The 27,001-nt window shown below is 40.4% G+C and overlaps 1 protein-coding gene across 1 annotated transcript in view; it reads left to right on the forward strand.

The window, feature by feature from the left end:
* Positions 1–27,001, forward strand: part of MACROD2 (mono-ADP ribosylhydrolase 2) — an 892,593-nt gene that overhangs the window by 809,876 nt on the left and 55,716 nt on the right. The window contains exons 11-12 of the mRNA XM_009634665.2: positions 11,026–11,067; positions 19,246–19,329. Coding sequence (XP_009632960.2) covers positions 11,026–11,067; positions 19,246–19,329 — 126 coding nt within the window. The remainder of the gene's footprint in view (positions 1–11,025; positions 11,068–19,245; positions 19,330–27,001) is intronic.

The following is a 27,001-nucleotide window of genomic DNA, read 5'->3' on the forward strand; positions in this document are numbered from 1 at the left end:
TGTGGAGTTATATACATAAATAGTTATTACTTTAAACCCGGTGCATTAATAAATCCAAAAAGACATCCAAGTGCTTGAGCTAGTCAAGTGATAATGAAATGAAGCTGGAGTTACACCTCAGTGCATTAGAGTAAGTGGAATATAGACATAGGGAAATTGTTCCATTAGTTGAACATATCATTAGGCCTATTTTGCGAGTGGAATGCCAAAGAAATTAGTCGAGTAATAGTACTGATATTAAGACAACTGCCAAGAGCCTTGCCATTTGCAAACTTTAAATATATAGGGATAAGAGGCAGACTTCTAAGTGATTTCATATCTTAGGAGTGCAGCAAAGCTGTTCAGTAACAGACCAGTTGTCATAGTCTCAGCATTTCTGATTTAATCTCCATAATCAGTAGCCTGTAGAGAACCCGAGCCAAAGCCAGCATGCTGCAAGGGGGAGTGCCACTTAATCTTTAACTCAGACTTAGGATCTCATCCTAGTGGTTGTCCAGAAAAGCCTTGGTTTGGAAGGTAAATGCCCCTGGTCCATGCAGAATTTTCTGTTGAATCTCTGGGCTTTTGCTGACAAGTTTTTGTATGTCCTGGTAGAAAAAGAGCAAGGGTGGAAGACTGTTTCTGTAGAACAACCAACCTTCTGTGCTTAAGGTGGATCACTGTTTTAATGTATTAGCTGCAACAAAGAGTGATTATTATTTTTTTCTTTTTACCAATTGAGTCTTGTCTCCTAGTGGAATGAGATGGCCCAGCCATTCTCCCTTCAGCTGTGTTGGTAAATTCTCTCTGCTTAATCCGGGAGAATGTCTTGCTACATACCTTTCAGGCAAATAAAATGTCCTTGCCTGCAGTTCTGGCTCAGATGTGTAGTTCTTACATCGCTGGATTCATTGCTACTAGTATTGTAAGTGAGCGTTCCGGGAAAGGAGCTGATGCTCATACCATTTTTTCTCTTGGAATTCATTGTTTCTGCTAACAGAATTCTATGTAGAGCTTAGATACTAGGCATTACTTTTGTTGCTAAATATATATGACTGACCAGGAAATGCTATAAAAACTGTCCCCCTTGAAAAACTAGGTTTACCAACACTTACCTTACATTGATATGTACTTCTAGGATGCTATTCATAGGAGTAAAATCGAGTATTTGTAATCAGTTGCCAGCTGGAGGCAAAGATACCTTTTTTTTTTGAATCCTGTATACTGTTTATAACTAGCTACTTAATACGTCAGATAGATAATCGTGTGAGGACCTTTGGCAAATGCTTATTTTTCATGGTGGCTGTTGTATATTATGAAAGGTTTATCTTAATTGTAGTGCTTAAAGTATTTCTGAATCTACCACCTGTTATCAGTGGATTGGAGAGGGGAATCATTTTTTCTGAAAATGTTCTGTAGACAAAAATAATGTTATAAAGGGTATGTACTGTGAAGCTGCAGCATTCAAGGTTATATTACATTCTTACTACTTTAAACAGAGTAACAAAATTACTTCACTAAAGCATCGCTAAAATTGTTAGAGAGGGGACAGGTTTGCACTTTTATTAGACCAATTGATAGATGGAAGATGCAAGCTTTTAGACTCCATGTCCTTTCAGAGCTAATGAAAGGATGCTGAGCCCAAGAGCTTGTTCATTTTTTTTGAGCCCTATCAGTTGGTGTTAAGAAAAAGAGAGAGAAATTGTTTCATCTTGAAAAAACTTTCTCTCCCATCTATTCCAGGTTATGACGTTTAGTGCATTTTCTGCTTTTATCCTGGTTGATGTAAACGCTGTCCCCCCTACCCAAAGCATATGAATAAGAGCTACTGTTTTATATTAATCCTCCTGTTACTTCAGGAGGATGCACAGCATCCTAGTTGTGCATAAATGTGCAAATATATTACAATTACAGAGGAAATTCATTGTTAAGAGATCTACCAGGCTTGGAATCAAATTGGAAACTGTCTAAATGGCTGAATGAAGGGCTTTGTATTAAAAAGGCAGATCCCTGCACTAATACGTGAGTGAACTCTTAAGCAGAGATTGTAATTTCTGTACTGGTATTGCAAAGCGTTGCCCTCTCCACTTAGTATGGCAGACTTCACTGGGGCTGAAGTGGTCCTCAGTGTGAGCAAAGGAATTGTAAGTTAGTCCTTAGTAAGTAATCCTGTATCAAATGGGTAATTTGTTTGATAAATTTAGCCTCTCTATTTGCATTTGCAGTGTTCATGAGCCGATTCATTTCCTTAATTCATCACGTGAATGTATTCCACAAAATATTTTTCATGGGCTTTATTTTACTATGTGGATAGGTGCCAGGTGGTTTACTGGAAGCACCCGGTATCCTTTATCTTAGCTTTCACCTGGATAGTGATTTGCCTTGTAAGTCATGGGGCTCTGGTTTTTCTGACTGGTCCAGATGTGCAAAGGCCACCAGGGCTTGGAGCCCCCTGTGGACGGATGTTAGGGAGTAAGATTTGAGGGAGTCTGAAATCCCTTTGGCCTTCTCCTCCTGATCAGTGAGGGCCATCCAGAAGGTTTTGGTTACAGCTACTTTTCCCGTCTCCATGCAGAATTTTCAGGTTGTCATGTTCACAGCTCATAACAGGTGTAGAGACAGACAGACTGTCATCTCCCTTTCTTCACTGCTTTCCCTCACAAAGCTTTCAAGGCACTGTGGATGGGCTGGGTCCCTGCCAATGACATGGAGCCTAAATTTATGTCCAGACACCTGCTGTGGGTACGCAAACACATCTGGGCCTGAGCAGAAGCTGGACAGAGCTGGAGTGACCGGTCACAGCAGCAGCAGACTGGGACGTGGCATCACAGTCTTTGGCCCGTGCTCTGGCTGTGGGCAGGAACACCTGCAACCCAGGCCTGTTTGCTGGGAGGAGTGAACTGAGTCTCGCTTCCCCTGACCCCGTGGCTCTGATGGAGCTGAAATCTCTGCTGTTGTATTGGGATGCTCAGGGGACTCTCTGGTTTCTCTGGCTTGTGAAGCTTTTGACTTGTCACTTGGAGATCCTGCTTGGTGAATGTGCAATGAGGTGGTGCGTGACCAGGCATCCCTTTCCTTTCCAGGGCTGTGTATCAAGCTGTTGAGAGCATCATACCAGGATACCACTCAATATTTACGCATTCACAGCCATCTGGCCTGCTCTGGACTACATGCCAGCATTTAACGTTCCAGTCCCCTCCAATTTCCAATCGAGGGGGGAAGTCTTGTGTTCAGGCAGAAAAGGATTGAGGATTTTTCAGTGGGTGGAAGGCAGCAATGGTATTGGAGAAGCTGTGGCACACTGACAATTTCACATGGGTGTGAAATGCTCTTTGCACATCTTTAAGCTGTCTTTATATTGGAGGATGGCATCCTCAGATGGCTTCTGCAAGACCCCTCGCTGAAGGACTTAATTCAAAACAGCTGGGGAGAGCCCATGATGGTTCCTTGTCCCTCAGTAGCAGAGGCTTCAAAGGAACCTGCCCATCTGGGGGAGCTGGAGGAGCCTGTCCACCAGAACAGGTTGCTGGCTTTCTCAAATTCTCTCTCACAGCACCTACAGATCCTGATAAAGCACTCTCCAATGTAAATAGGATGCTGTAAAAATTGTTCTCAATCCAAAAGTTTAATATAGCCATAATGTTTAAAATAGCCGTCCATTTCAAAATGTGTCTGAAACAACTTACCTCATAAAGTCTCAACCTAACTAAAAGCTAAAGGTGTTCGTAAGACTGCGAAACAAAATTTCTCTATGGCTTTTGTCTTCATTTGCCATGGCAATGACTGTGCCAGTCCTGCCACTCCTGGGGGTTGTCTGTCTTAGCCCCTTTTGCCAGTGTCTCAATGTAGTGCAGGAGGATGATCAAGCAGCAGCTTGGGAGTGGTGCTTGGCAGGCAGAGTATGTAATTGATGACTTAGATACTATTTTCAGCATCTTCAGTGATATGCAGACCAAGAGAGGGTTCCTAGTGCCTTCTAACATGGCAGTGGGTTTCCAGTACCTAATAAAAAGTTAATGGGCAGTTTCCTACTTCAGTTTAAATCATAATAAAACTTCCTGGTATGATCCCTTCTGAATTATTTCCTGGCTGACTGCTGACAGAGCATTGCTCTAGACTTTGGCTGTGTGTTGCAAGTGTTGGTCACCTCAAAGTTTGGGCTTGGATCCTCTGGTTGTACGTGGTTTGACAGAGACTTGTATTTTCTGCTATACGGTCTGGAAAATTGTTTATCTCCTCATTCCTGATAGCAGCAATAGCACTGCTTGGAGCAGGGTATGGACAGACAGTGGGACCATAACCTATTAAGGTGCTGTTGTCAGGAGCTTTTGCTTTGCTCCAGTAGCGTCTTGTAGATGTTTTCCAGTCTGTCTCCTTTTGTGAGACACAATGGAGCCTGCAGTCAACCCTGAAGTCAGGGGAAATGGCTGGTTTTATGTATTTGTCCACTCACTCCAAATCCCTGAGTTCTCCAGCTCCTGGGAGATACCTGGATAAGGGCTGCATTGAAACAGTGAAGTGGCCGGCAATGAGGATACCCTTGAAGGCAATGGGGGTTGTGCAGTTGCAAGGACCAGGCTACTGCATGTGTTAACAGAGCGGGAGAGCACAGGGAAGATGATGAGTGCAGCAATTAGAAGGGTGAATATGGAGTAATTATTTACCATCTCTTGCAACACAAGAAGTTCAGGGTGTCCCAGGAAATGATGAATCAGGATGAAAACAAGCAAAAGGAAATAGTTTTTCATCCAACACATAGTTAGAGTATAAGAATGCTTACTATGAGGTGCCATGGAGCCTGTAGGTCTTAAATGTAGCTAAAACGAGGATTAGCTCAACCAACCGAGGGCTGGTCCAACAGTGGCCATTAATCACCACGGTCTATATGTGACCTTAGGCTCAAGGAGAGGCTGGTAGGGGGAGGGAAATGCATTGCTGTTCCCTTCTTCACTCAGTCGGTTGCTCACAGATGCCTGGCACCAGAAGGTGAACACACAGAAGCTTTTTCTGTATAATACCTTACATTAACACATCTTTGATCAGGAATCTTTTGTTCCTGCTGTGTTGCATGTTGTGGCATCCCATGTAAAAGCATTGCAAATGCATTTTACATCGTGCTCAAAAATAACCTGTCCTCTCTGGTCAATGACACTGAGTCACTTCACGTGCTGGAGTGCTTCTAATTGCAAAGGATGCAGTTAAATTTGCACTTGTCTCATTTGATTGCCTCTGCCTTAGCTTACTGATTAGATTTTTGTTAGAAGATTGTATTTAGAAATGTGTTGCCACATGCAAAACATACCATTCTGTGTGACTACTGCATTAGCATACATGTGGGTGAGAAATCCACTTCAGCACTTGTGTAAACAAGACTCAGTTGTTTTCAGTCGTTTAGGGCAGAGAGGAAATAAGGAAGTTTCACCATAGGGGTTTTTTTTTAAAAAAAACAATGTATGTTTTCCCAAGGAGTGCCTCGTTCCTTTTGTGTAAGGTAGAAGCATCTGGGAGATAGAAATCCTGATCTGATCCTGGTTGCGAGCGCCATTTCCTGCACTGGAACAATGTTGTCCAGTTCACTCGCAGTGGGAACGGCAGCTACCGCATAGCCTTTACACGCAGCTGAGGCTCGTCCCAGTATATGTATTTTACAGCAGATCAAGTGATATGGTACATAAAAGAAGCCACTATGTGGTGACAAAAAAAACAGTGCCTAACTTCTTAGGAGGTTGGTACTAAGGATTTCTATTTGATATGGCTTCAAAAGCTACAAACACATTCTACATTCAGTGAGACTCCGGTGTTGTGGGACTGGTGTAACTAAGCAACAGGGGAAGAAAAACTGCACCAGTGCTGCAGTAGGGCCAGGATGTACAGAGTGTATCAGTGGCAGTTTCTTCATTATCAGACTAAAAAAATTGATTAAACTTGCTTAGTGTCAGGTGGGGGTTTATATAGTTCCTGTTGCTCTGTATGCAGGATTGCATGATTAAAGGATACAAACGTTCAGAACCAAAAGAAGTCCTATTTCTTTTTCCAAAGCAGAAGAATGTGCTTTTTTGTTAAGGATCTTTTTGTTTTACCTTTTTCTTTTTTTCTTCTTCCTCTTATGAGCACTGAGGATGAGGGAAAGCTTTATGGAAAATATAATTTTTTACAAGTAGGTCTGAAAAGAGTCAGACCTGGGTTTAGCTGATCTCATCTAGCAGAGATTTCTAAATCTGCTTTCCTCAAAGGAAGCATTCCCTTTTTCTATGCTATTGGTCAGCCTGTTGTATACTCCCAGCAGAGAACTGAGTTGGAGGAATCAGAACAACCCAAAATGCTCTTGAACTCCTGGGTTATTGCGAGCCTCGTGTGTGTGTTTGGGCTTCATCAAACCCTAGGGAGTTCTCATGTGGTTTATTATGTACAAAAATGTCAAGTCTTTTAGGCTGAGATGGACATAGGGCCTCTATGCTGTTGTGAAGCTCCTGTTGAGTAGAAGCAGGGGTCATAAGCAATCAAAAAGTGATTTTTAAGTTACCAAGGATTGAAAACAGATGTGAGACACATGATTAGAAAGCTCCCTAAGGATGTTAAGGTGATCACGTAGATAGGTAGGTGAAGCGTTGGGACAAAGTTTTGGAAAGGCAAGCATGCTGGAGAGAAATACAGAGAGTGAGAACCCACTTGGTCTTTTCAGCTGCTGGAAACCTGATATTGTCACGGTTTAGATGGTTTGCATCAGGCAGGTGCCCTGGCCCACACTGCTGCCCGCTCCAAGGCGGAACACGAGCAGCTTTTCATTTGAGCCAGCAGAGACTGCCCCAAAATGGGGTCTGTTTTCCTCAATATTGCGAGAGCGTTATGCTGCACACCCTCTTTTAGTGTAGTGGAAACTGTACAGGCAAATCATGAAGTACCCGCTAGGTAAATGCTTGAGGGCAGGAGCTTTTTCAGCTGGACCACTGTTTTTGTATAGCAGACAAGCTCAAAGGGATGGCTGCAGCTAAAAGGTTTTATGGGGGTTTTTTGGTTTGATTTTTTTCTTCTTCAGCCTCCTGTACAGTTCTGCCTATCTCATGCCTCTGTTTGCCAGTGAGTGGGTACATACAGGCTGCAGAAGGGACTTTGATCTGGTCCCATCGTGCCCTCCCAGTCCCTCCCGTGGTTATGTTCAGTACATGGAGCCGCGCTTGCAAGGAGGAGCAGACTGAGACACGTGGGTTGGCTGGAAATAAGGAAACGTCTGGAAATCAGGAAACAGCAGAAAGTGCTTAGACAAGGCACAAATCCTGAAGGATGAGACAAGGCAGCTGAGGAAAGGTTAGAGGAAGGCAGGGAGGAGCTAGCAGCATGCAGTGCTGCCGGGGGAGTGCCGGCAGCCCGGGGTGCAGGCCCTGAATGCAGATGAAAGAGCAGCCTCCTGCAGCGGGGAGCTGGCTCTGCTGTAGGAGCTCTTCAACGCATGCACAGTTAAAAATAAAAGGTGTTTGTATAGCGCTGACTCTCTCCATGCTAACATGAAGAAGAATGCAAATAGAAGCGGGAGCAACAAGGAGGAGGCGGTTTAATGGCTTTGGGGATTAGCAGCGGTATTTAGAGCCTTTCACCTCTCTGTTCCTAACATGAAACTTAACACAGATTGATGGTTTTAGCTATCTGTCTTGTGTTTGCTTGTATGCAACAACTAGTGAGACAAAGAACATGACCAGCAAGGCAAAAGGAAAAAAAAAAATTGTATGACAGAAGAAGGCGTCATCTTCTCCAGTGTCAGTAAGAGCGGGTATGGTGCAATTCTGTTTCACAGAGCTCAGCAGGTAACAAGGGAGAGGGGAATGAGAGAGTAACAGGCATCACTTGGTACATGACTCTGCCAGGGAGCCTGTGACTTATACAAATGTGTGTGCTCTGAGCAACTTGCTCCCAAACGCAAAGCTCTGTGATCTTTAGCAGTATAGTTACCCCAGACAGCATGAGAGTTAGAGGGCAAGTTTCAATCATAGTTTGACTCTCAACTGTAAATTATTTTATACTTGACTGGAAAGTGTTCCTCCCATACATCACCCATCCCATACCTTAATTTTATATACTACAACCCAACTTACAAGCTGGAAAATTTTGTGCTGTCAGTCATATCACACATTTTGGATTAGATGGCTTCCTTGTATCCTAAGCCTTCTAAATACTGATGCGAGTTTTCTTAGGGGTGGGCTAACCCTTGCAGGGAGTCGCTCTCAGTTTTCCTCTCACTCCAGGCTGTAAGGTTTGTCATTCCTTTTCCAGCAAGGTCATCTTGGTAGAGCTTCCCAAAATCAAGGGCTTTAATGGGGAAGCTGTGTGCAAGGTCACTGTTCTGCTTCTCCAGACAAAGGAGTAACCAAGAGTGGGTACACGTGTGCACACACTTTAGCATGTTTTCCTAGACAAGTATTTTTCAACAGCTCTTGAGTAAGGGTGAGTTACAGAGGATCTCATCTCTGGTCTTTGGGGGAGTTTGGGCAAGAAATATTGCTGATATGTCTTTAAGGAAATGTTTACTGGGTTCCATCTTGGGTTATTCTGTTTACTCAATTTTGCTTTCAGATTGACTGACTGTGGTGCATATTTCAAGCCAAAGCAAACCTCTAGAAGGCTTCCTTTAGATGAGGTAAAATTGTACAGGGAACATAAAACCCCAAAACCCTAGGTATTACAAATCTAATTTATAGCAATCTTGGTACTGATTTTGCTTTATATTTGGCATGTAGAGCTTCAGCAAAAAATGTTTTTACTTGCTTTTACTTCTTCAGAACCAGTAACCAGGAAACTGCCCATAATGTTCTTTTGGGGGAAAGTGAATGAGTTTTGGATATAGATTTCTAAAACACTGCTTTTTATCTCAAATAATCGGTTTTGGCATAGAACTCTGACAGCTAAACATGGTGTTTATCACTTCAGCCAGCCACGCCAAGGTCAGTGAAAGACCACTTTACATTTGACAGGGAAGCACTTCCACCAGGTGCATTAAGAGTATGAGAGTAAGAATTACAGACACATGAAGTGACTGGGGAGTGCTGCATCCCAAAGTGAAACTCAGATTCAGATCTAGATTGGGGTAGAATTTTTGAAGGCACCACGATGACCTAGAGATCGTGTCACCAAGCGGTTGGGAGCCCAACTCCCATTTTCAGAAATTATGTAAGGACTTTGCTGCCTTTCACCGAGACTTAGGTTCCTTTTCCCAGAAAAAACAGCCTTTAATTCACAATTAGTTCACAAAAGCAGTCTTTGCCTCTTCATAATTATATTGCATAATGACTTCACTACTTTTTAATAACATCAGATTTCTTGTCTGCGTCCATTATCACCAGCTTAGAAGCTATTCTGTTGCTTTGGGAATTTCGTATTCCAAGTCACTTACAGAACTATAATTAAGAACTTCCGCAGAAGACCAGGTGATATATGTATGTTAAGATATTATATTCTGCTGATTTAGTGTCAGGTCTTAGATTAATTTGAAATTTTATCATGCTGGTTTCATTATAAATGCTTCCATGGAAAGAACATGTTATTGGAAACTGAATAATTAATAATCTCTGGTTAACCAAATGTTTTCTGAGTGGTTTGTTGAAAAATGTCAGGACTCCTGTTGAAAATCCTGGCTCTCTTGAAGTCTATGGCAGAATTCGCCTTGGCTTTAACAAGATTTTCCATTTTCTTTTCTCAAAAATTATTTGCCAGAGCTCCTTAAAGTTTCTGTATACAGATTTATATTTGTACAGCAGGGGTCCATGTGCCTTTTTAATCTCCAAAACAATTGTTTTCAGAATAAGGAGAAAGGAAGTAAAATGTGGCAGTCACTTTTTTCTGTCCTGATCCTTTGGGACGGACTAAACGCACTCAGGAGAAGCGTAACCTGTTGTCATTTAAAGACTTCGGAAAGTGTTGCCTTCCAGATCACGTCTGAATGAGATGGAAGGGGGAGAAGGATGGATACAGATCCATCTACTGTAGATTCACATGCATCCATGAAAATTGTCACAGTCATGATTTTACTGCTTATAGCAAACATATTTCCCAGTGGAGGCATCTATTATTAACAATTTTTCTGTTCTCATGCTACTTCAAATAAAGTTTCAGGTTCCAACTCTTGATGAAAGCAGAGCTCAATCCTTATAGCGTGTGTCACAGCATTTGGATCTCATCAGAGATCCTGTAAATTAGGATCTACATACTACTGTTAGTTTCCATTACCATTGATGGTAATATTGCAAAACTCCTTTGTGTTCAAATGGTGGTCATAATATGCACATATGCAAGTTTGAAAGATGTTGAGCTATAGGCAGAAATTGTAGGCTTGCTACAGAATTTGCATGTGCCTAAATCCATTTAAAAGGGTATAAATGGAGTCTATATGAATTTGGAACATAGTTGACATAAACTTCTGTGGTCAATGAGCTCTCCATTAGATGATTAAGGCTCTGGAACTTTGAATTACCTAGATGTTAACTAAGGCTAATAATTTCTTTTTCCCCCACATCAAAACAACTTGCAATAGGAAACTCTTTTGTTAGCAAAATGCAACATTTTGCAAAAGGAATCTGCTTTCTTCATATATCACCTTAATAATTACAAATGTTTAATTCTGGCTAGCCCAAGTTTGGTCTTAAACCAAAGTCCTGTCTTTGGTTTAAGTCCTGGAAAATTTATAGTAACTTCTTTATGTGATATGATTTCTGGATAACTAGTTCTCTTCTTAATATAGCCAGCTGTTCCCAGGAAATAAAGCAGACTGAAACTTGACAAGTAAACCAAAAACTCTGTTAGAAAAGAGAATGCAATTTCATTTTATACAAGTCATAATTTGCAGAACTTTATTCCCTGTTTTTATTCTGTGTATTTCCTATAGCTGGTAGCAACAGTCTAGTATCAAAACCTTCTTTTCCCATCCACCTCCAGATCTCACTGCAAAATGTTGAATGGGAGGAGGCAAAGTAAGATATGGGCAAGTTGAAACACGAAGTAGTTCATTTTAGATGTTTCCTGGTATTCTTATTAATAATTTTCTTTCAATTTTTTTGACAGATGATGCAAATGAAGAAGGGACTGAGCTGTGTGAAGAGACAGGTGAGTAAACAATATTTTGTACTAAAATATATCACTTGTCCAAAGCATCAACCAAACCGAAAGAATTCTTGAAATTATTTGCCTTGGTTATGATAAACAGTGTCAATCATTTATTGCCAATGTTACAACAGTCGTTTCTGACTTTTAACGTAACATAGGGTAAACCATCCCCGATAGTAAATAGTACATAGTAAGAATGGCTGAGACTACCTTTCTAATATTATCATCTGTTATGAGCCTCTGGGTGATACTCGGTTGCTTTTTAGTAATAACTGCTTTGAACATGAATGGGGAATAATTAAAATTCTGCAGTCTTTTCGTCTGTAAAAAGGTGTGAATGTAGCAAGGAATGAGTCATTTGCAGTTCTTATTAGTGGCCATGATTTGTTTGCAGTGAAAATGGTAGCAAAACTCTCCCACAAGCTCTTAAATGTGTTGAACTTGATCGGACAGTATTTCAGAGGACTTTTTTCCTGGTCCTCCTAGTTTGCTGTTTAAAACAAGTGTCAGTGTTTAGGGTTTGTGGACGTGGATAGACTTGAAATGGAAATGATGGATAGGCATAAAGGAAAGAAAGGCCTGAGGAATGAGAAAAGGAGGGGACAGAGGATTAAATATCTCCCATGAGGACAAAAGCTTCCAGTCAGAAGACTTCTGCTAGTTTTTTGTAGAGAGCTTCATCTGCTTAATCTTCTCAATCAGGCTTTTTATAGAAGGCTTCCACCACAGCACCCTGTGTTACTTTCCCTGCCAGCCTTCACCTAGAGGTTCTCAGTGGACATCTCCTGTTCCATAAGGGACTTCTGTGCAGTGAAGGACCTCCTTTAATATACAGCGTAGTTCCCCCTACTCTTCTTCTCTGCCTCTCCTTCCTAACCAGCTAGTACCCACCCATGGCAGTGCACCAGGCATGTGCATTGTCCCCCAGGTCTCTGACCCTGATCCCATCCTAGCCCGGTGGCTGCATAGGAACTTCCAGTTCTCCTCTTTGCAAAAAGATACGGGATCAGAAAGGAGAGCCACATGGAGAAAGGCAGAGATAGACCAGCCAGAAAAGAGAGATAAAAGCTTTTGAGGCAGTATGTTGGCTGCTTAAATTGGCAAGATTGTCCTAAAGACAAATGGATTATCATGATTTATGCAACCAGTTAATTAGCTTAGAAATTAGAAATACTTGAAGAATGGTGTATATGCATAGATGTGAAAACATGGATATACACAGATGTGTTCCACTGATGGATTAGCACATTCTTTTATGGCTGTTCTGGCCTGTTGATTTTATTACATATAATTATAATTACTTTTTGGTGTCAAGATTACTGGATAAGAACTTTTAGAAATTTTAATACAATTAGTGCAATTGATATAGTTTTACATACATACATAAAAGAAGAAAAATAAAGACTGTCATTACACAATAAACATTTGCCAAAGATTATCCTACAGTTGAATTTGCAGCATTCATCTAATATTTCCAATTTCATTTTTTACAGTTATCATGGCATGTATACTTTTATGAGCCCAATTATTTTACATTTTTTCTCTTGTTGCTTTTATGGAGATTATGCAAATTACACTGATTTTTTTTTTTAAAAAAAGCATTTTTAAATTAGAATTAAAAGGAAGTACATTTCCACTTAATGGCCAGTCTCTTCATTCTTGCCATGTATCCTTCACAGCTTCATTAATTTGGGTAAAGCTACATAGCTGCTCTGGGAAATTATCACTGAGTTAAGTTATTTGAGGAAGATATTTCCCTACTTGTCTGTTTCTTTGTGCATATGAGATAGATGAGATCATAGCTTACCTCATAGGTTTGCGTGTAGGGTGCTATGAGCTTCAACAGCACGTTTAGTTGTTTATCACTTGGAGATAGTTTGGGAATCAATGCCTTGACTGTCAGCAATCAACACCTACATGGCTAAAGAGAAGTATCTTTTATGCATCTGCTCCAATAGTGGGGCAGATACACAAAAGTCATGCCCTTTTGACCTATTTGTATATTGACTTTTTAGTGATTGTAGCATGTGTTTGCAGATACTATAAATACATAATTCCTGCATTGAGGGGAGTTTTCATTTTTATACTTAGATTTTTATCAATTTGAAGGATATCCACTTTTTACTGTTCTAAGGGAAAAATAGAGTAGGAACTTCTAGTCACCACTTCAGGATATTAATTGAATAATCATTCTTCATTCCACTTGACTTCATGGGTCATGACTCCAGCAGATGGAGTCAGCAGTTGGCACCAATATTGATGACCCTGGTTTTTTGAGCTGTCCATGTCCAATCTGCCTTGGGGTTATTTCTCCAATTCCTGTACTTAAGAAAAAAAAGAAAAAAAAGAAAAAAAGAAATGTTGGATTCCTGGAAAGCACATGTTGCAGACTACAAACATGTAGGACCTTTGGCAGAGATTCAAATGTTCTAAATTTCACCTAAATTCCTGTGCCTCCAACTTTCTGTTGGCTAGGTGTTTCTGAGAGCCAATATGGAACCAAGAGAAAACACGGAGAAGTACAGGGACATGAATGAGATGTAGACTCATTGCATCTGTACCAATTTCCATTTGAAGAATGTAGTACAATGAAGTGGAGGTTACAGAATCGGTCCTAATTTAAACCTTGTGGCAGGAATTAGGAAAAAAAAAAACAACCTGATCCTGGTCTGGTGTTAGCTGAAGTCAGTGGGAATATGTCCACAGACTTCAGTGCACACTAGATTAGGCCTTGGGAACAGCTAGAGAATTAGCCAGGAGTAAGGAATAACAGATGACCAAATGTGTGTATTATTGAGTGATGGATACATTATGAAAGTAATCTGTCTTGTGTTTCTACCACCCTGAAGTGCAAATATCTAATTACGTGCAGAAAGGCCTTTCTTTCTATGATTTCTCTTCAAAATAAATAAGGGAATATCTTAATTACATTTGCAAGATAATCTCCATTAATACCTGCATTAATACTATAAAATCAACAAGCATGAATGATCATTTTAGTGAGTTAATCACATAACGTCACTGCATATATTGGATGTACTAGAATAAGAAAAACATATAAAAATAACCTAGTCTTATTAAGTATACACACTCAAGACCACTCTTTTAAAGGCGTTTGACTCAAGGGACTTTAACTCATCAGATTGTTATGCTGGATGCTGTATCTTGTAGCTGCTGCTGACTTAACGGCACCATTTAATTCAAAGCACTTTGATGTTATCGGATGTCATACAGTTTGCTGTTAGAATGGCTTGAGTCAAAAGGGCAGATATGGTAATAGCAAGTATGGACCTGTGCAGTTCTACATCTCAGCTTTCCTTCATGAATGATTTCCTACATAAGCAAAGAGAAGGACCAGATGACCTAATAGTCTTGTCTACCTTTAACTTCAGTGATTTAACACTGCAGAGTCATGATGCTTAATGTTTTAAGCTCCATTAAGGGAAGATTATTCTAAACTCTAAATTCTGAAGGACTTTGCTTTTATACCCATAGATTCACATATCCATGCACAGAAGCGTGCAAAATAAGCCCTAATACTGCCATAATTATGTGTGCAATTGCAATGATTGCATGTGGAAATTACAGAAGCATGTGCTATTATAAGAAGCATGGCGCAAATTCCTACACAATAGCATCGCATTATTATGCACTGACATAAGTTAATTCTCTTACCATTTAAAAAAAAACCCCACAACCCAAAACCACACAGAAAAGTGTTTCAATTCTGAATCTATATTCTCCCTCAACCTCTTCAGCTTCAGTCTCTACCGGGTACCAAAACATTTTGGCCTCACCTGTATGAATGTTGGCACGCTACAGTGTCTCATTTCCCATCTAATAGTTGTTTGTAATAAATGCCCTGCTGGTTGTCCCGTTTCTGTCCTGAGCATCCCAATTAACCACCTATATTCATTACTTCAGAAGCCACAGCCAGCTAGGACGGCAGGACAAAGATTCATAGAATCATATAATCTTAGGTTAGAAGGGATCTCAAGGATCATCCAGTCCAACCTTTCTAGGTAAGAGCACAGTCTAGACAAGATGGTCCAGCACCCTGTCCAGCTGAGTCTTAAAAGTGTCCAATGTGGTAGAGCCAACCACTTCCCTGGGGAGATTATTCCAATGGTTGACTGTTCTCATTGTGAAAAATCTCCCTCTAATGTCCAATCGGAATGTCTGCAAGAGCAACTTGTGTCCGTTCCCCCTTGTCCTCTCCATGTGACTCCTTGTAAAAAGGGAGTCTCCGTCTTCTTTGTAGCCACCCCTTGGGTACTGGTACATGGTGATGAGATCCCCTCCAAGCCTCCTTTTCTCAAGGCTGAACACACCCAGCTCTCTCAGCCTGTCCTCATATGGCAGGCTTCCCAATCCTTTGATCATCCTGGTGGCCCTTTTCTGGACCCCCTCCAGCCTGTCCACATCTTTTTTGTGTAGCATGGACCAGAACTGCACACAATATTCCAGGTGTGGCCTGACAAGCACTGAGTAGAGGGGGATAATGACTTCTTTATCTGTGCTGATGATGCCCTTGTTGATGCAACCCAGCACCCTGTTGGCCTCCTTGGCTGCAGCAGCATACTGTTCACTCATATTGAGCTTCCTATCCACCAGGACCCCCAGGTCCCTTTCCACAGAGCTGCTTTCCACCCAGGTGGATCCCAGTCTGTGCTGCACTCCTGGATTGTTGTTTCCCAGGTGCAAGACCTTATGCTTGTCCATGTTGAAGTTCATAACATTCTTGTTAGCCCACTCTTCCAGCCTATCCATATCTTCCTGCAGGGTGGCTCTCCCTTCCAGAGTGTCTACTTACCCACTCAATTTGGATCTCGTTCACACTAACAAGGAAAGCCCTATTATAAACAGTGCTGCAAAAATACAGATTTTCTTTGTACATTCTACTGTGTGCACACTCTTATATTTGGACACTTTTTTTTGGAGGGAGACTCTCTTTTTCTCTTCACTTGTAACCAGGGAGCTTTGGAAGTTGTGAGGGATTTGGGGAATAGCGTACTTGGAGACACGCTGTGAGATTTAAGTGGCTTGCTGACCCTCTGAATTAGCCTATAAAGGAGAATAATTTCTCCCAGTGTTAGAGCTCAGAAACCTTTTTGCACAGATGATCACGATTAGAAAAGCTTTTAATATGATCAGTTCAGACACCTGTCTAGGTGTGCTATTTTGCAGGCAAAATTTCTGTAATATTTAGCTAACTGTTCTGAAAGACATGCGTACTGTTGGAGAGCAGAAAGGCTTAAGGGTTCTGTTTTGACTGTAATAAAAAGACATTATTTTGAAGCCTGCCCAAATCCTTTTCTGTCTCTGGAATGAGGGAAATCTGCTAAAAAGCAGTGAAATTGTGATTGAAATCTTATTCTCCTGGGACAGTGCCTCTACATCCTTTTGTGAGCATTTTAAAGTTCTTTATAGAGTGCGAAAAGATCATTTCTCTTGAGATAGTAACAGTTCTGACTCCTCTGAATGTAAGCCTCCTCCCTCTCTGTCTCTGTGTTGTCAGTTAAGATGTTGGTTATGTTATCTAATGTATTCAGATACTCTTGAAAGACCCGGCTGGACATTTGCACTTAAACTTGATTGACATTTGACTTGTGGGATTGGAGGAAGCCTCACAGATTGGTTAGATGATGAAATTCATCACTAGAGGGGTGAGTGTTGATTGAAACACTCCTATTGATCTGATTCCCTCATGTGACTCGTTATCAACCAAAAAAGGGAACGTAGCAGGTAGTTCTGAGTGGCATTAGAACTAAAGAAATCATACGTCAATATGGTCCACTATAAACATTCAAGTGATTTTTTTAAAAGAATGGGAGAGTGTTGGCAGGAATCAATCTTTGAAAGCCTGGTAATTTTCAGGATCTCTCTTTTGTACTGAAGTTCTGGTTGACCTCTTATCACCATTGCTCCTGAGTAACCCCTTTAAAGGGTTGACAAAGTGTGTCTTCATTTGACGGGTTTTGTCTTTATTTTTCCCCACAGTATTTCTCATGGTTACTCCTACATTCTCACCACTCCAGAAATAAATTCATTTTAGCATTTGAAAACTCTTGTTTTCCTCAAAATACTGTATTTGAATTTCAAATTCAGATGAGCAAATGTGATGACATGACACATGACGTCCTCTGTTAAGTGCTGTCAGGAAAGGTCTAACTCCTGATACCAAGCCAAACCTCAAAGCATGTTCTGTTTTGCGGTAACTTGCTTTATTTACTGATCACTAAGGGCCCTTCTTGCTCTGAACTATATGGAATTCTATAATAAAACAGAAATTCCGTTCTAGAAGAATTTTTTAAGAATGATACTCACTTTGACTTTTTTCAGTAATGCTCATTCCTTAAAATTAAATCAGTGAGAGGAATTTAATTACATACAGATCTCCATTTTGGAATTTTTATTGACATTTTGAGCTGTTGCTTCACATACAGTCCTGCCAGCTTCCCAATATGTGGCTCTTCTTTTTGGACACAAGTACGGTAGAGTAACCAGTTGCCCAGGCGGAGAATATTTCTGAGTTTCCTGGGCTCCACACAAAGCCAATGATTCACTCCCTTTTTGTCTCATGAATAAACACAATATTCCCCTTGACCCTGCAAGTTCCCTTTCCACATCCTCACTTACTTCTTTCATACACCCTGTTCGGAAGTTTTTTGCATTTTGGTTCTAGATATATATAGTTGAGGAAGGGTAGGAAATAAAAGGATAGGATAGTATCTACAGCTCTTACAGGAGCAGAGTCCTTTATGGGAACTGGGCTTCTGACTGCTGATTGCTATTTAAAAATCCAGCAACGTACAGAGTAGATGATTGTGTGGTGTATGTATGACAGCAGAAGAGATGGGAGGTTTTGGAACACAAGCAATTTATGATATACAGATAGATAGCTTTTATTTCCCAGTTGCTAATTAGCTAATCAGTTTGAGGTAATACCATGATTCTTTCTTTCTCACAGTATGGAGATAGGGGTAAGTCAAGCAATGTCATATGTCTTCCTCAATTTCCTGCTCACAAGAGGTCACAATTTCTTTCCAGCACACACAGAAGTGTGTTTTCTTTAGGCTTCTCCTTCACCTGAGCCCTCAGTTGAGCATGGAGAATTGTGAGGTTTGACAGAAAGTCAAATGGTAGAAAGTCATTTTCCCATCGCGGTTGAATAGATTCAATAGGTGCCATGAACTGAGTTTTAATTGTCTGCTATTCTCTGTTTTCGTGGGTAAGCAACAATGTTTGAGGAATGTTTTAATTAGTGAACCTGCTTTCATTAAATGTCTTAATTTATAAATACTTTTTATGATTAATTCCCAGCTTGGCCTCCCTTTTGTACTAACAGGCTTTCCGTGCTACCAGTTTGTGCCTTGAGGTCTACCTTAGCAAACAGTAATTTCGTCCTTTATGTTAAGATGACAGGATATCTTGAAAATGTTGTAGAAAAAGTTCATCATTTTAAAGTTTAACCAACTGCTGTTTAACACCACAAACTTCAGTCCCTACAAATAGGGCAGATCTTAAACTTCACTGGCCTCAGTTACTGTTTTTATTTAGTAGATTTTCCTTTTCCTCCGTCTTCCTGCTGCTTTCTGGCTAAAAGGCTGGAATGGATTTTTTCATTTCTATCCATTTAACATTTCTATCTCATAAAGCTTTCATTTCCTTAACTTTACTTCACTATCAAACTTGCTTCCCTACCTTTCATTTCATTACTAATTTCAGTCAATATTCATTTGTTACTGTGTTATAACATTGAATGGAGAATTGAGCTGAGAGGGCAAAGTCATTTAATTCAGATTATTTCTCCACAGTTCCATAATGCAGTATAACATATTTCGTTAAAACCTACAAAATTAAAACATTATTTTATTATTTCTGAAGAGATTAAGAGCTTGTGAAGAAGTAGGATGTTTTAGCATGAGCTTTCTTTGCTGCTGTCATGTGAAAGTGAGGGAAAGTCCAGTCCAGTCCACACTGAAAGATGCCTGTTATGACTTTAATAACAGATGATGCAGTAATTAATTTTAATGATAGAAAGATAGGCATCAGGTGCCGAATGGAGTGCTGAGGTAAAAGGTGCTCACAGTTGCACTATCACTGATAGTAATATTTGATACAATAAAACAATTTCAAAATAATATATGGGTTTTTTTTTTTTTTTAATGTTTGAAGAAGGATTGGAACAAAAAGGCCAGCCTCCATCTCCCACAAAGAGCAAAGCAGAGCAGCCTGAGGACCTGCAAGATGATGCTGAAGGTAGGTGGTCTGACAGCTTTTCAGAGCTATTAATCAATTTTTTATTTGGGGGGGAAAGGTTTACTCTGAATTCTTGGGAAAGAACTGGAAAACTTTCATTTAAGAATGTTGTCTGTACACATTTGCAAAGTTCCTTTTGGTCTAGATCATGAGATTGTTATTCTTCTGAAGGATATTGCATCTCAAAGTAGATTCAGAATTACAAATGCTATTTTTATGTGATGGCCTGCTAGTTATTGCTGATATAAAATGAGAAATGGTTGCTGGTTTATGTCTAACCTGTTCTGACTTCATGTAATTAATACTACAAAATGTAATGCATGTTGTGCAGGGCTTGGGTCACAGTCTGGTTGGTTAGGCTGGTCAGGTAAATCAGGTACCTGCTGCAAAACACAGAGCGATAAAAATTCTTGCTTTCTTTTTCTACAAGAAATTTTTGCTGTATCGCTTTCCACTCCAGTTACAGTGTTTATGGCTCTCAAACTTACACAGTGTCTTAGCATTATGCCTATAGCGTTGTTCCTGTAAGAGTGCCTTCCTGCACTTGAGTCTGCACAGGGCAGCTTGTCCATGTGGACGGAGGTAAATGTCGTCTACGTTGTTCTAAAACTAGATCAAAGTATCTTTTCTTAATCTGTATCTCATTAGGAGAGTTGTTAGAAGATGTTAACATCAAAGACTTATTTTCAGAGTGCAGAGTTTCACATTACTCTCCTATGTGTTTAAGAGCAAAATGCCCCAATGCTGGATAATTCCCCTTAGGTGAAATAGTTAAAAGGATGAACCTTAATGTTTAATCCGTGACAGTTCCTTATCATGGAACCTCTTTGACGTAATGTTCCTCAAATGGCACGTCTCATTCCTCACCTCAACCAGTGGCTCCACGACCTTCATTGTTTTGACCCAGCACCATGCATTCAGCTCCTAAAATACTCTGACTGGGGTATAGTGTGAGTCATAAAGAGCAGAGAAATGTTAACATCTATCATTTTAAGTAACTGCTAGTAACATCCTGTCACTAACATTGTGACTGGTTGTTAATGGCAGGTACTTAAAGCAGTAGCTGTCATCGCCTGGAAGGTGCAGGGGACCCCAGAAATCTCATCCCAACTGGTCTTCTTTCCTTTCATGCTCCACTAAACCCAGCTGAAATTAAAATACCAATTTTACGTGTGGATTCGAGAATTCAGTGATGAAAAGCCGCATGTCGATTTGTATGCAGGCTAAACGGCATGTGGGATTGTGGTGTCATTTTCCATATTCCTAAATAGGTGAAACAAGAATAGGCTTTATGATATGTTTTTATTTGGAGTGTGGCTAAAAGCTTTCATTGTATCAGTGTCAAAATAAAAGAAGGGGGGAAAAAAGTGTTGCAAAACTGTAAGGTTTTCCTTCCATTAGAAAAATAACTGATGTTGTTCCACTATTTCTGTGGCTTACTAGATACGGTTTCCTAGTTTACTATGCCTGTCAATGTTTTCTGGTGACCTACAGTTCACTTTGTGGAGCACAAACAAATGCACTGGAAGGGTGAAGTAAATAGCATGGCAATAGAATGATTGCATTACCCTCGAGCTGTAAAATGCCTGAACTCCTTGAATTTGATGCCATATAGTAGAATTTGCTGATGCAGAATCGAGGCCTGTAATACATAATCACTGCTGCAGAATTTAATCTGGCCAGTGTCGGAGTCCTCTTCTCCTTAGGCAGGAATCAGGCCCATAATGTTTAGGATCGAAAGTCTATGTTTAGACTTGAGGAGGGTGGTGTGATGGGGGGTGGAGAAAAGAATTAAAGTGTTTGTTGAGAAGGGCTGGGGAAGAAAGCTGGATCAGATTTCTGTGGCATTGCCAGTGCCTATGTTTGGAAGAGGAGTCAAGCCTTTAGGCTCCAGACACTGAATTCCTATAAAGCTGCCGAGTGGCTAGAGCCTAATGTAACACACCTGTGAAGCGTTTCCATTTAAGTAAATGGGATTTGCACACATTTGTCTGAGAATAGGGTTTAGTTTCTACTGTTCTAATTATTAGCTGTTGCTTTTGACTAATTAAAAGAACTTTTAATGGGGAGCCTTGAAGATGATGAAAGCTGTGAATATGTGATGTGAACCCGAACTACATGTCTGAGTAATTTTATTTAGGTAGGAGTTTGTCTTCACTTCCCAAAAAGTGCCTTTTTCTTTTTCATTTTTTTTCCTTTTAAAAAGAACTTCTGAGTAGCTAATGCATATAAACAGTTTCAAATAAAACACAGTAAAGCCAAACTCTGCCTGAGGTCAACTTTGTTGAATTTTCCTCGTGGTAAAACTGAAGTGCTTTGTGTTCAGTGTGTTTTAACTTTAGGATAGTTCACATTCTTTAGGTACCCCGAATTTAAAAAGAAATAAAACCAAAACACAACCAAAAGAAAAAAAAAAAAACCAAAACCAAAAATCAAAGAAAACTAAAACCAAACTCAAACAAAACAAAACTGAAAAAACAGCAAACAAAAAAACCCCACAACCCATAGCTTTTAGCAATAAAAGCAAGTCCAAAGATGCTTATATTTAACATAAGATATTATTTTCCCCTTGGTAACATGACCAGATATAAAATATTTAACAAATACACACTGAGGCATAGGAAGAACCAGGTATTTTTTCCTCTGCTTAGTTGTCGGTGTCCTTTTAGACTGGGGATGGGAATACAACTTGCTATTTTAACAGCCTCATGCATGCCCTTGTGGCAGTCTGTAAAAACTATTCCACTGAGTTCAGTAATATTTCTGGTGTAATATTTTTCTCCAGCACACCAAGCTGGTTCATTGGCTAGAGGTAATGGAGCAATATCTTTTCAGGGCATGTAAAAATCTCCACAGAAGATCACAGAAAGTAGGCTCCTTCGTTATTACCCTCTCTGCAATCAAGGGAAGTTGAATAAGTGGCTGTATGTAAGGAGCTTGTTTTGCAGTAAGCTAAAATAAACACTTGACATGCTAATGAAAGCAATTTTATACTGAACCTCTAAAGTATTAATGGTGTCTGTTATTATGCTATTAGATATATTGTTCTCTGTCTTCAGACCATTGATAGAGAAAAGCAAGCGTGAACTGCATAGCAGATCCTCCTGTCAATGGTTGTATTCAGTAGTTTTTCATTGTAGCACAGGTTATTGTCTGGGGAAATGAATGGACTGGATACATGGAGAAACATTCTTTACTCCCAGGTTCCCTGCAGTATTTCAGGTTTGACATGTGCAAACATATAGTGTAATTTTCTTTTTTTTTTTTTTTTTTTTTTTTTTTTTTCCCCCTTGCCCAGGTCCTGGTAGGGTAAAAACAGCCAGTGATAATTTTGCCATTCCCCTCAGTCAGGTGCAGTCAGTGATTGAGTGATTGTAAAGTCTCAGGTGAGAAAAATATGTTTGACTCTAAACAAAACTTAGCACATCTTACTTCAGTAGCTTCATAACACAAACCTAAAGTAATTACATAGACAAAACAGCAGTACTTGGCGCAGCATAGCAGCCCCGGGTTAGCACAAACATCACAGGTCGCTTGTTGTCATCCTACTGATTGTCACCAAGCAAAAGCAAATAATTTTTACGAAAGTCTAACAAAACAAAAATTTAAAATGTTCCTTATTTCTCTTAGCTACCTCCCCAAATGTCCTCCTATATGTACTGAACAGCAAGGTGTGTGTAATAGATTCTCTTGATAATGGGAGAAGAAAAACCGTTTGCCCTTTCCTTCCTTAGGGGGTTTCTCAGATATAACAGAGCCTGCCCAAAAGCTGCCCCATCTGTTCCTGCCGTGATCTGCAGGTGATCAATACTGTATCAAAGATGACTAATACATCTAATAACAGCAGCACAGATGCCTGATCTTTCTAATCCTCCAGGAGAAAGATAATCAATCCATGCAGCAAAAGCTGTTTCTGTGCTTCCTGAGGTCAGGATCTTCCTTGCCCTTCCGCAAGGGATGTGAAGACAGAACCAGAGCTCTGCAAGTTGTCTTGCTCCAGCTTTTCTCATACACTTCTCCCAAAATGAATGACCAGATTCTTCCTGATCAATTGATAGGTTGTTGGTCTCGTGATCACCTTAGCTGAGGCTCAGTGTATGGGCAAGGAGCTGGTCTGTTGGAATTGCTCATCCGGGATGAACTTTGTCTGCTTTCTGTTCACTTGGTGGGAAGGAGAACAGTTTGATGGATAAGCCAAGCCAGGAAGGTCAAAATGAACACAAATCACCTTTAAGATAGTTGGTAGAGTTAGTTCCTTTGCCTGATGGGGTCATCACACTATCGACCCCTTGGCTTTCAAGGGCAACATCAAATGTCTGAAATGTTGCTTGGCAGTGTCAGGAGTCCAAGGCTCACCAGCCTCACTCAGTGGACACTCTATCCATGAGAAATTCCAGTCTAGCGATTGGAGTACACACTAGAAATGAGGCAAATATTAGGTAGGATGCTCACCAAGAGGGAGATGCCCTGGCTCCTCATCCCTTCTCCCAGAAAGTTTTTGTCCAATGACAAAAAGTGCATAGTCTTGGGACTAGAAAATAAAACTCATTTTACAGCTTCATCCTTTAATGGTGAGATTAATGTAAGGCTTCCCCTTCCTGGTTCTCCCTTACATATCACAAATTTTGCAGCTTTGCTACTCACTCCCTAGCTTCATCAAGACAGACGTAGTGTATGCACCCACAAAAGTCACAGTGCTTGGCTTGTGCTGCTTTCTTCCAAGGTGGGCTTAATCCTCCCCAGGGCTGGGGGGTGCGTACGGCAGCTGCTGCATGTTACCATTACCCAGTGATGTTCAAAGCATCTTTTTCTAAGGGCCTTCTAATACCATGCAGGCGTGATTGTCTCTCTCTTTAAGGTATGGATTAATATTAACTAGATTCTACTTCTGATTAGTTTTGAAATGTTCCTCGGTTTATAGCAAGCAATTCTTTTATCATTTGAGAAATAGTAGCTACATTTCTTCTTTGCATCCCACAGGGCAGTAATATTCTTCAGTAAATTTCTGCTCCACTCATAATCTACTGAAAATGAACATCTAGACACATAATTATACTTCAAAAACACACACTCTCTTATTCAGCCTTAAGAGTGCTACTTCTTATTAAGATAGCTTAGAAGTTACTGTATTTTTTTTGCCACCAAATGAAATCCTTAAATAAAATTTTAAATTAAGATAAAGTACTACAGAAGAAATTCTCTGGGAAGCATGTGTATCAAACATGTCTGTGAAATGTTTCACCTTAATGCAGATTGGTTTATATTTAAAGTGATGCTATTAACCCCTATCCACTTTGGTTGATAGCTTCTTTTTTCACTTCTGTTTTGAAGTCCACCATCTGTCTTGACTGATTGCAGCTCTCAGAATATCGGGTGATCACCTTCCACTTAGCCAGAGGAAAAACAGGACGTTATCTGTATTTTTATTTGGATTTGCTCTCCGAGCAAACCATTCTTAGAGGATTCTTCTCATTGCTGGAGCGGCTTCTACTGTTGCATGAAATTGCCATGCCATGGCTATGCAAGACAACTTTGAAAATGCAGCTCATTTTGGTGATGTGCGGCCCTGTTGTGTTGACCATTTACCTATTTGGGTTTCTTTTAGCAGCCAAATGTATGTGTGTGTAAACCGTATCAGGCAAGCAGCTGCAATTCCTGTTTCCACACTAGATGCTTCAGAGTAGATTTTCTTTCTCCTGAGAGGAGCTAAGGTGCAAAATACTAAGTTACTAAAGTGACTAATGCAATGTTGTCAAAAGAGAATTATACACAGTGACAAACCAGCGTACCTGCAGGGGACTCATCTGTTAAGGAAGGAATTCATTTCTCTTTTCTAACCATGATGTGAATAACAGTAAACCATCGTGATTGTTCAGGTCCAGCGCAGAAGGCAGGGCTAGTCCCTTAATGCTGAAATATTGATGCAAAACAGTGCATATTCTGGTTCACGTTTTATGCTGGTTTTAACAAGTGTGATCTCCTGTGTGGCTTCTCTGTCCTTCTCCACTTTGTTACATTGCCACACCACGTGATTTCGCAACCTGTATGCAAAAAAATTGCAATAGGTCTCGTGTTTTATTTTGACTGTGGCTTGGAAAAGCAGCTGTGCCACAGTCCTTAACACTGTGCAGTTACTCTTAGGCATGCCAGGGAAGTGTGAGCGAATAGTAAACTCGATAAAAGTAATGATAAAATTTGTGATTGCATTGTGCACCTCACATATGGGGTCCCTTTCTTTCTCTGTCCTTTAGGTAGGACTGCCTGTAGGGCTAGGGGTCGGGGCTCCTCCGTTCTGCTCTGCGTTCTGCCTCAGCCTGCTCTTCAACATGCATCAACTCACATCAGTGATTTCCGTCCACTTTTGTAGACTATGATAACAGTGGCAATACTTGTGCAGCACAGCGCGTGCATTTTTTGCATCAAAATGCCAATTGTATCTTTGTCCTCTGTACGGGCTGCGTACAACACCTAGGGTACGATGTCCATACTCTGGTTACCTTGGACAGCTTAAGCTTCCAGATGTCTGCTTTCATTTGTTTTGAACAGTCACGGTTGCAGATTGTCAGAAATAGCGATGATCAGCATCTTTGGCGATGGAATTTTAGGTGTCTCTTGCCAGGCACCTGTATTGCAAAATCCGAGTCATGCTGTATGTCAGACAGAGGAATTACACCCAGTGAAAAACCAGCCTAGTACAACATTCCCAGCAATGTTATGTATGAAGTGGGTTGGGACAAATCTGAGTGCTCGTGTCTTCTAAGCACCTAATTTGATGCTGTGGCTGTTGTCCCCTGGCTCTTCCCTAGCCAGTAAAGGTGTAACGAGGCCAAATTACTTGCCTTGTTGTGATCCGTGGAGGAGTGAGGCAAGGGGAACATGCCTAGTGACTTCAGTGGGCTTTAGATTAGGCTCCTATATTTCTCAGGACGTTAAATAGGTGAAATACAATAGTGTTATTTTTAACCTCTGAGATAATCCCCACGAGCTACAGTTTTCTCATTCTTTTCCCACACTCCTCGACAATTCTTGACAAAATGCTGCATGAAAATGAAAACCTGTTATTTATTACCCTGACAGCTTCGCTAGGCTGGGCGCATTGACAGCAGCGTATTCAGGTCTGCGTCTGCAGTGAGGTAAATTGTTGAAGCAGCACAGAGGGAAGAAGGCTCATAACTCCATTAAGCAATTACTGCAGATAACTCTTCACTAACCCGTCTAAAAATTTACCCCAAAGGGGTTATATACAAGTAGTGATTAAAACTGACCTAAATCATAATTTAATTAAAAGAAATTAAAATGCAAACTGAAAATGTTCGGTAACCTCAGGCCACCACCCTAATGATTCATTTTAATGCGTTTGTAGTTCTACAATAATGGCCTTTGTGTGTATGTGCTTCTTGGTTTATGTCTGATATCATTTTTGTCACTGGAATACTCTGAAAATGGTTGCAGGCTGTATGATCTTGAGTGTATATATGGATATACATGCGCTTTCTTCTCGCACTTTAAGAGTTTCACTGAAGTCAGCATATCTACTCATGTGTGCAGAATGTAACAGCTGTAAGATCAAGGCCTATATTTTTAATTTTCTCATTAATTAGTTTCCCTGTTATACTAGAAGGACCTTCATATCATTAGTATGATTACCGTGGCAGTATTTTTGTGCTGTAAA

The sequence above is a fragment of the Egretta garzetta genome, unplaced genomic scaffold (assembly GCF_000687185.1).
Source record: "Egretta garzetta isolate BGI_Z169 unplaced genomic scaffold, ASM68718v1 scaffold252, whole genome shotgun sequence".
Taxonomy (NCBI): Eukaryota; Metazoa; Chordata; class Aves; order Pelecaniformes; family Ardeidae; genus Egretta; species Egretta garzetta.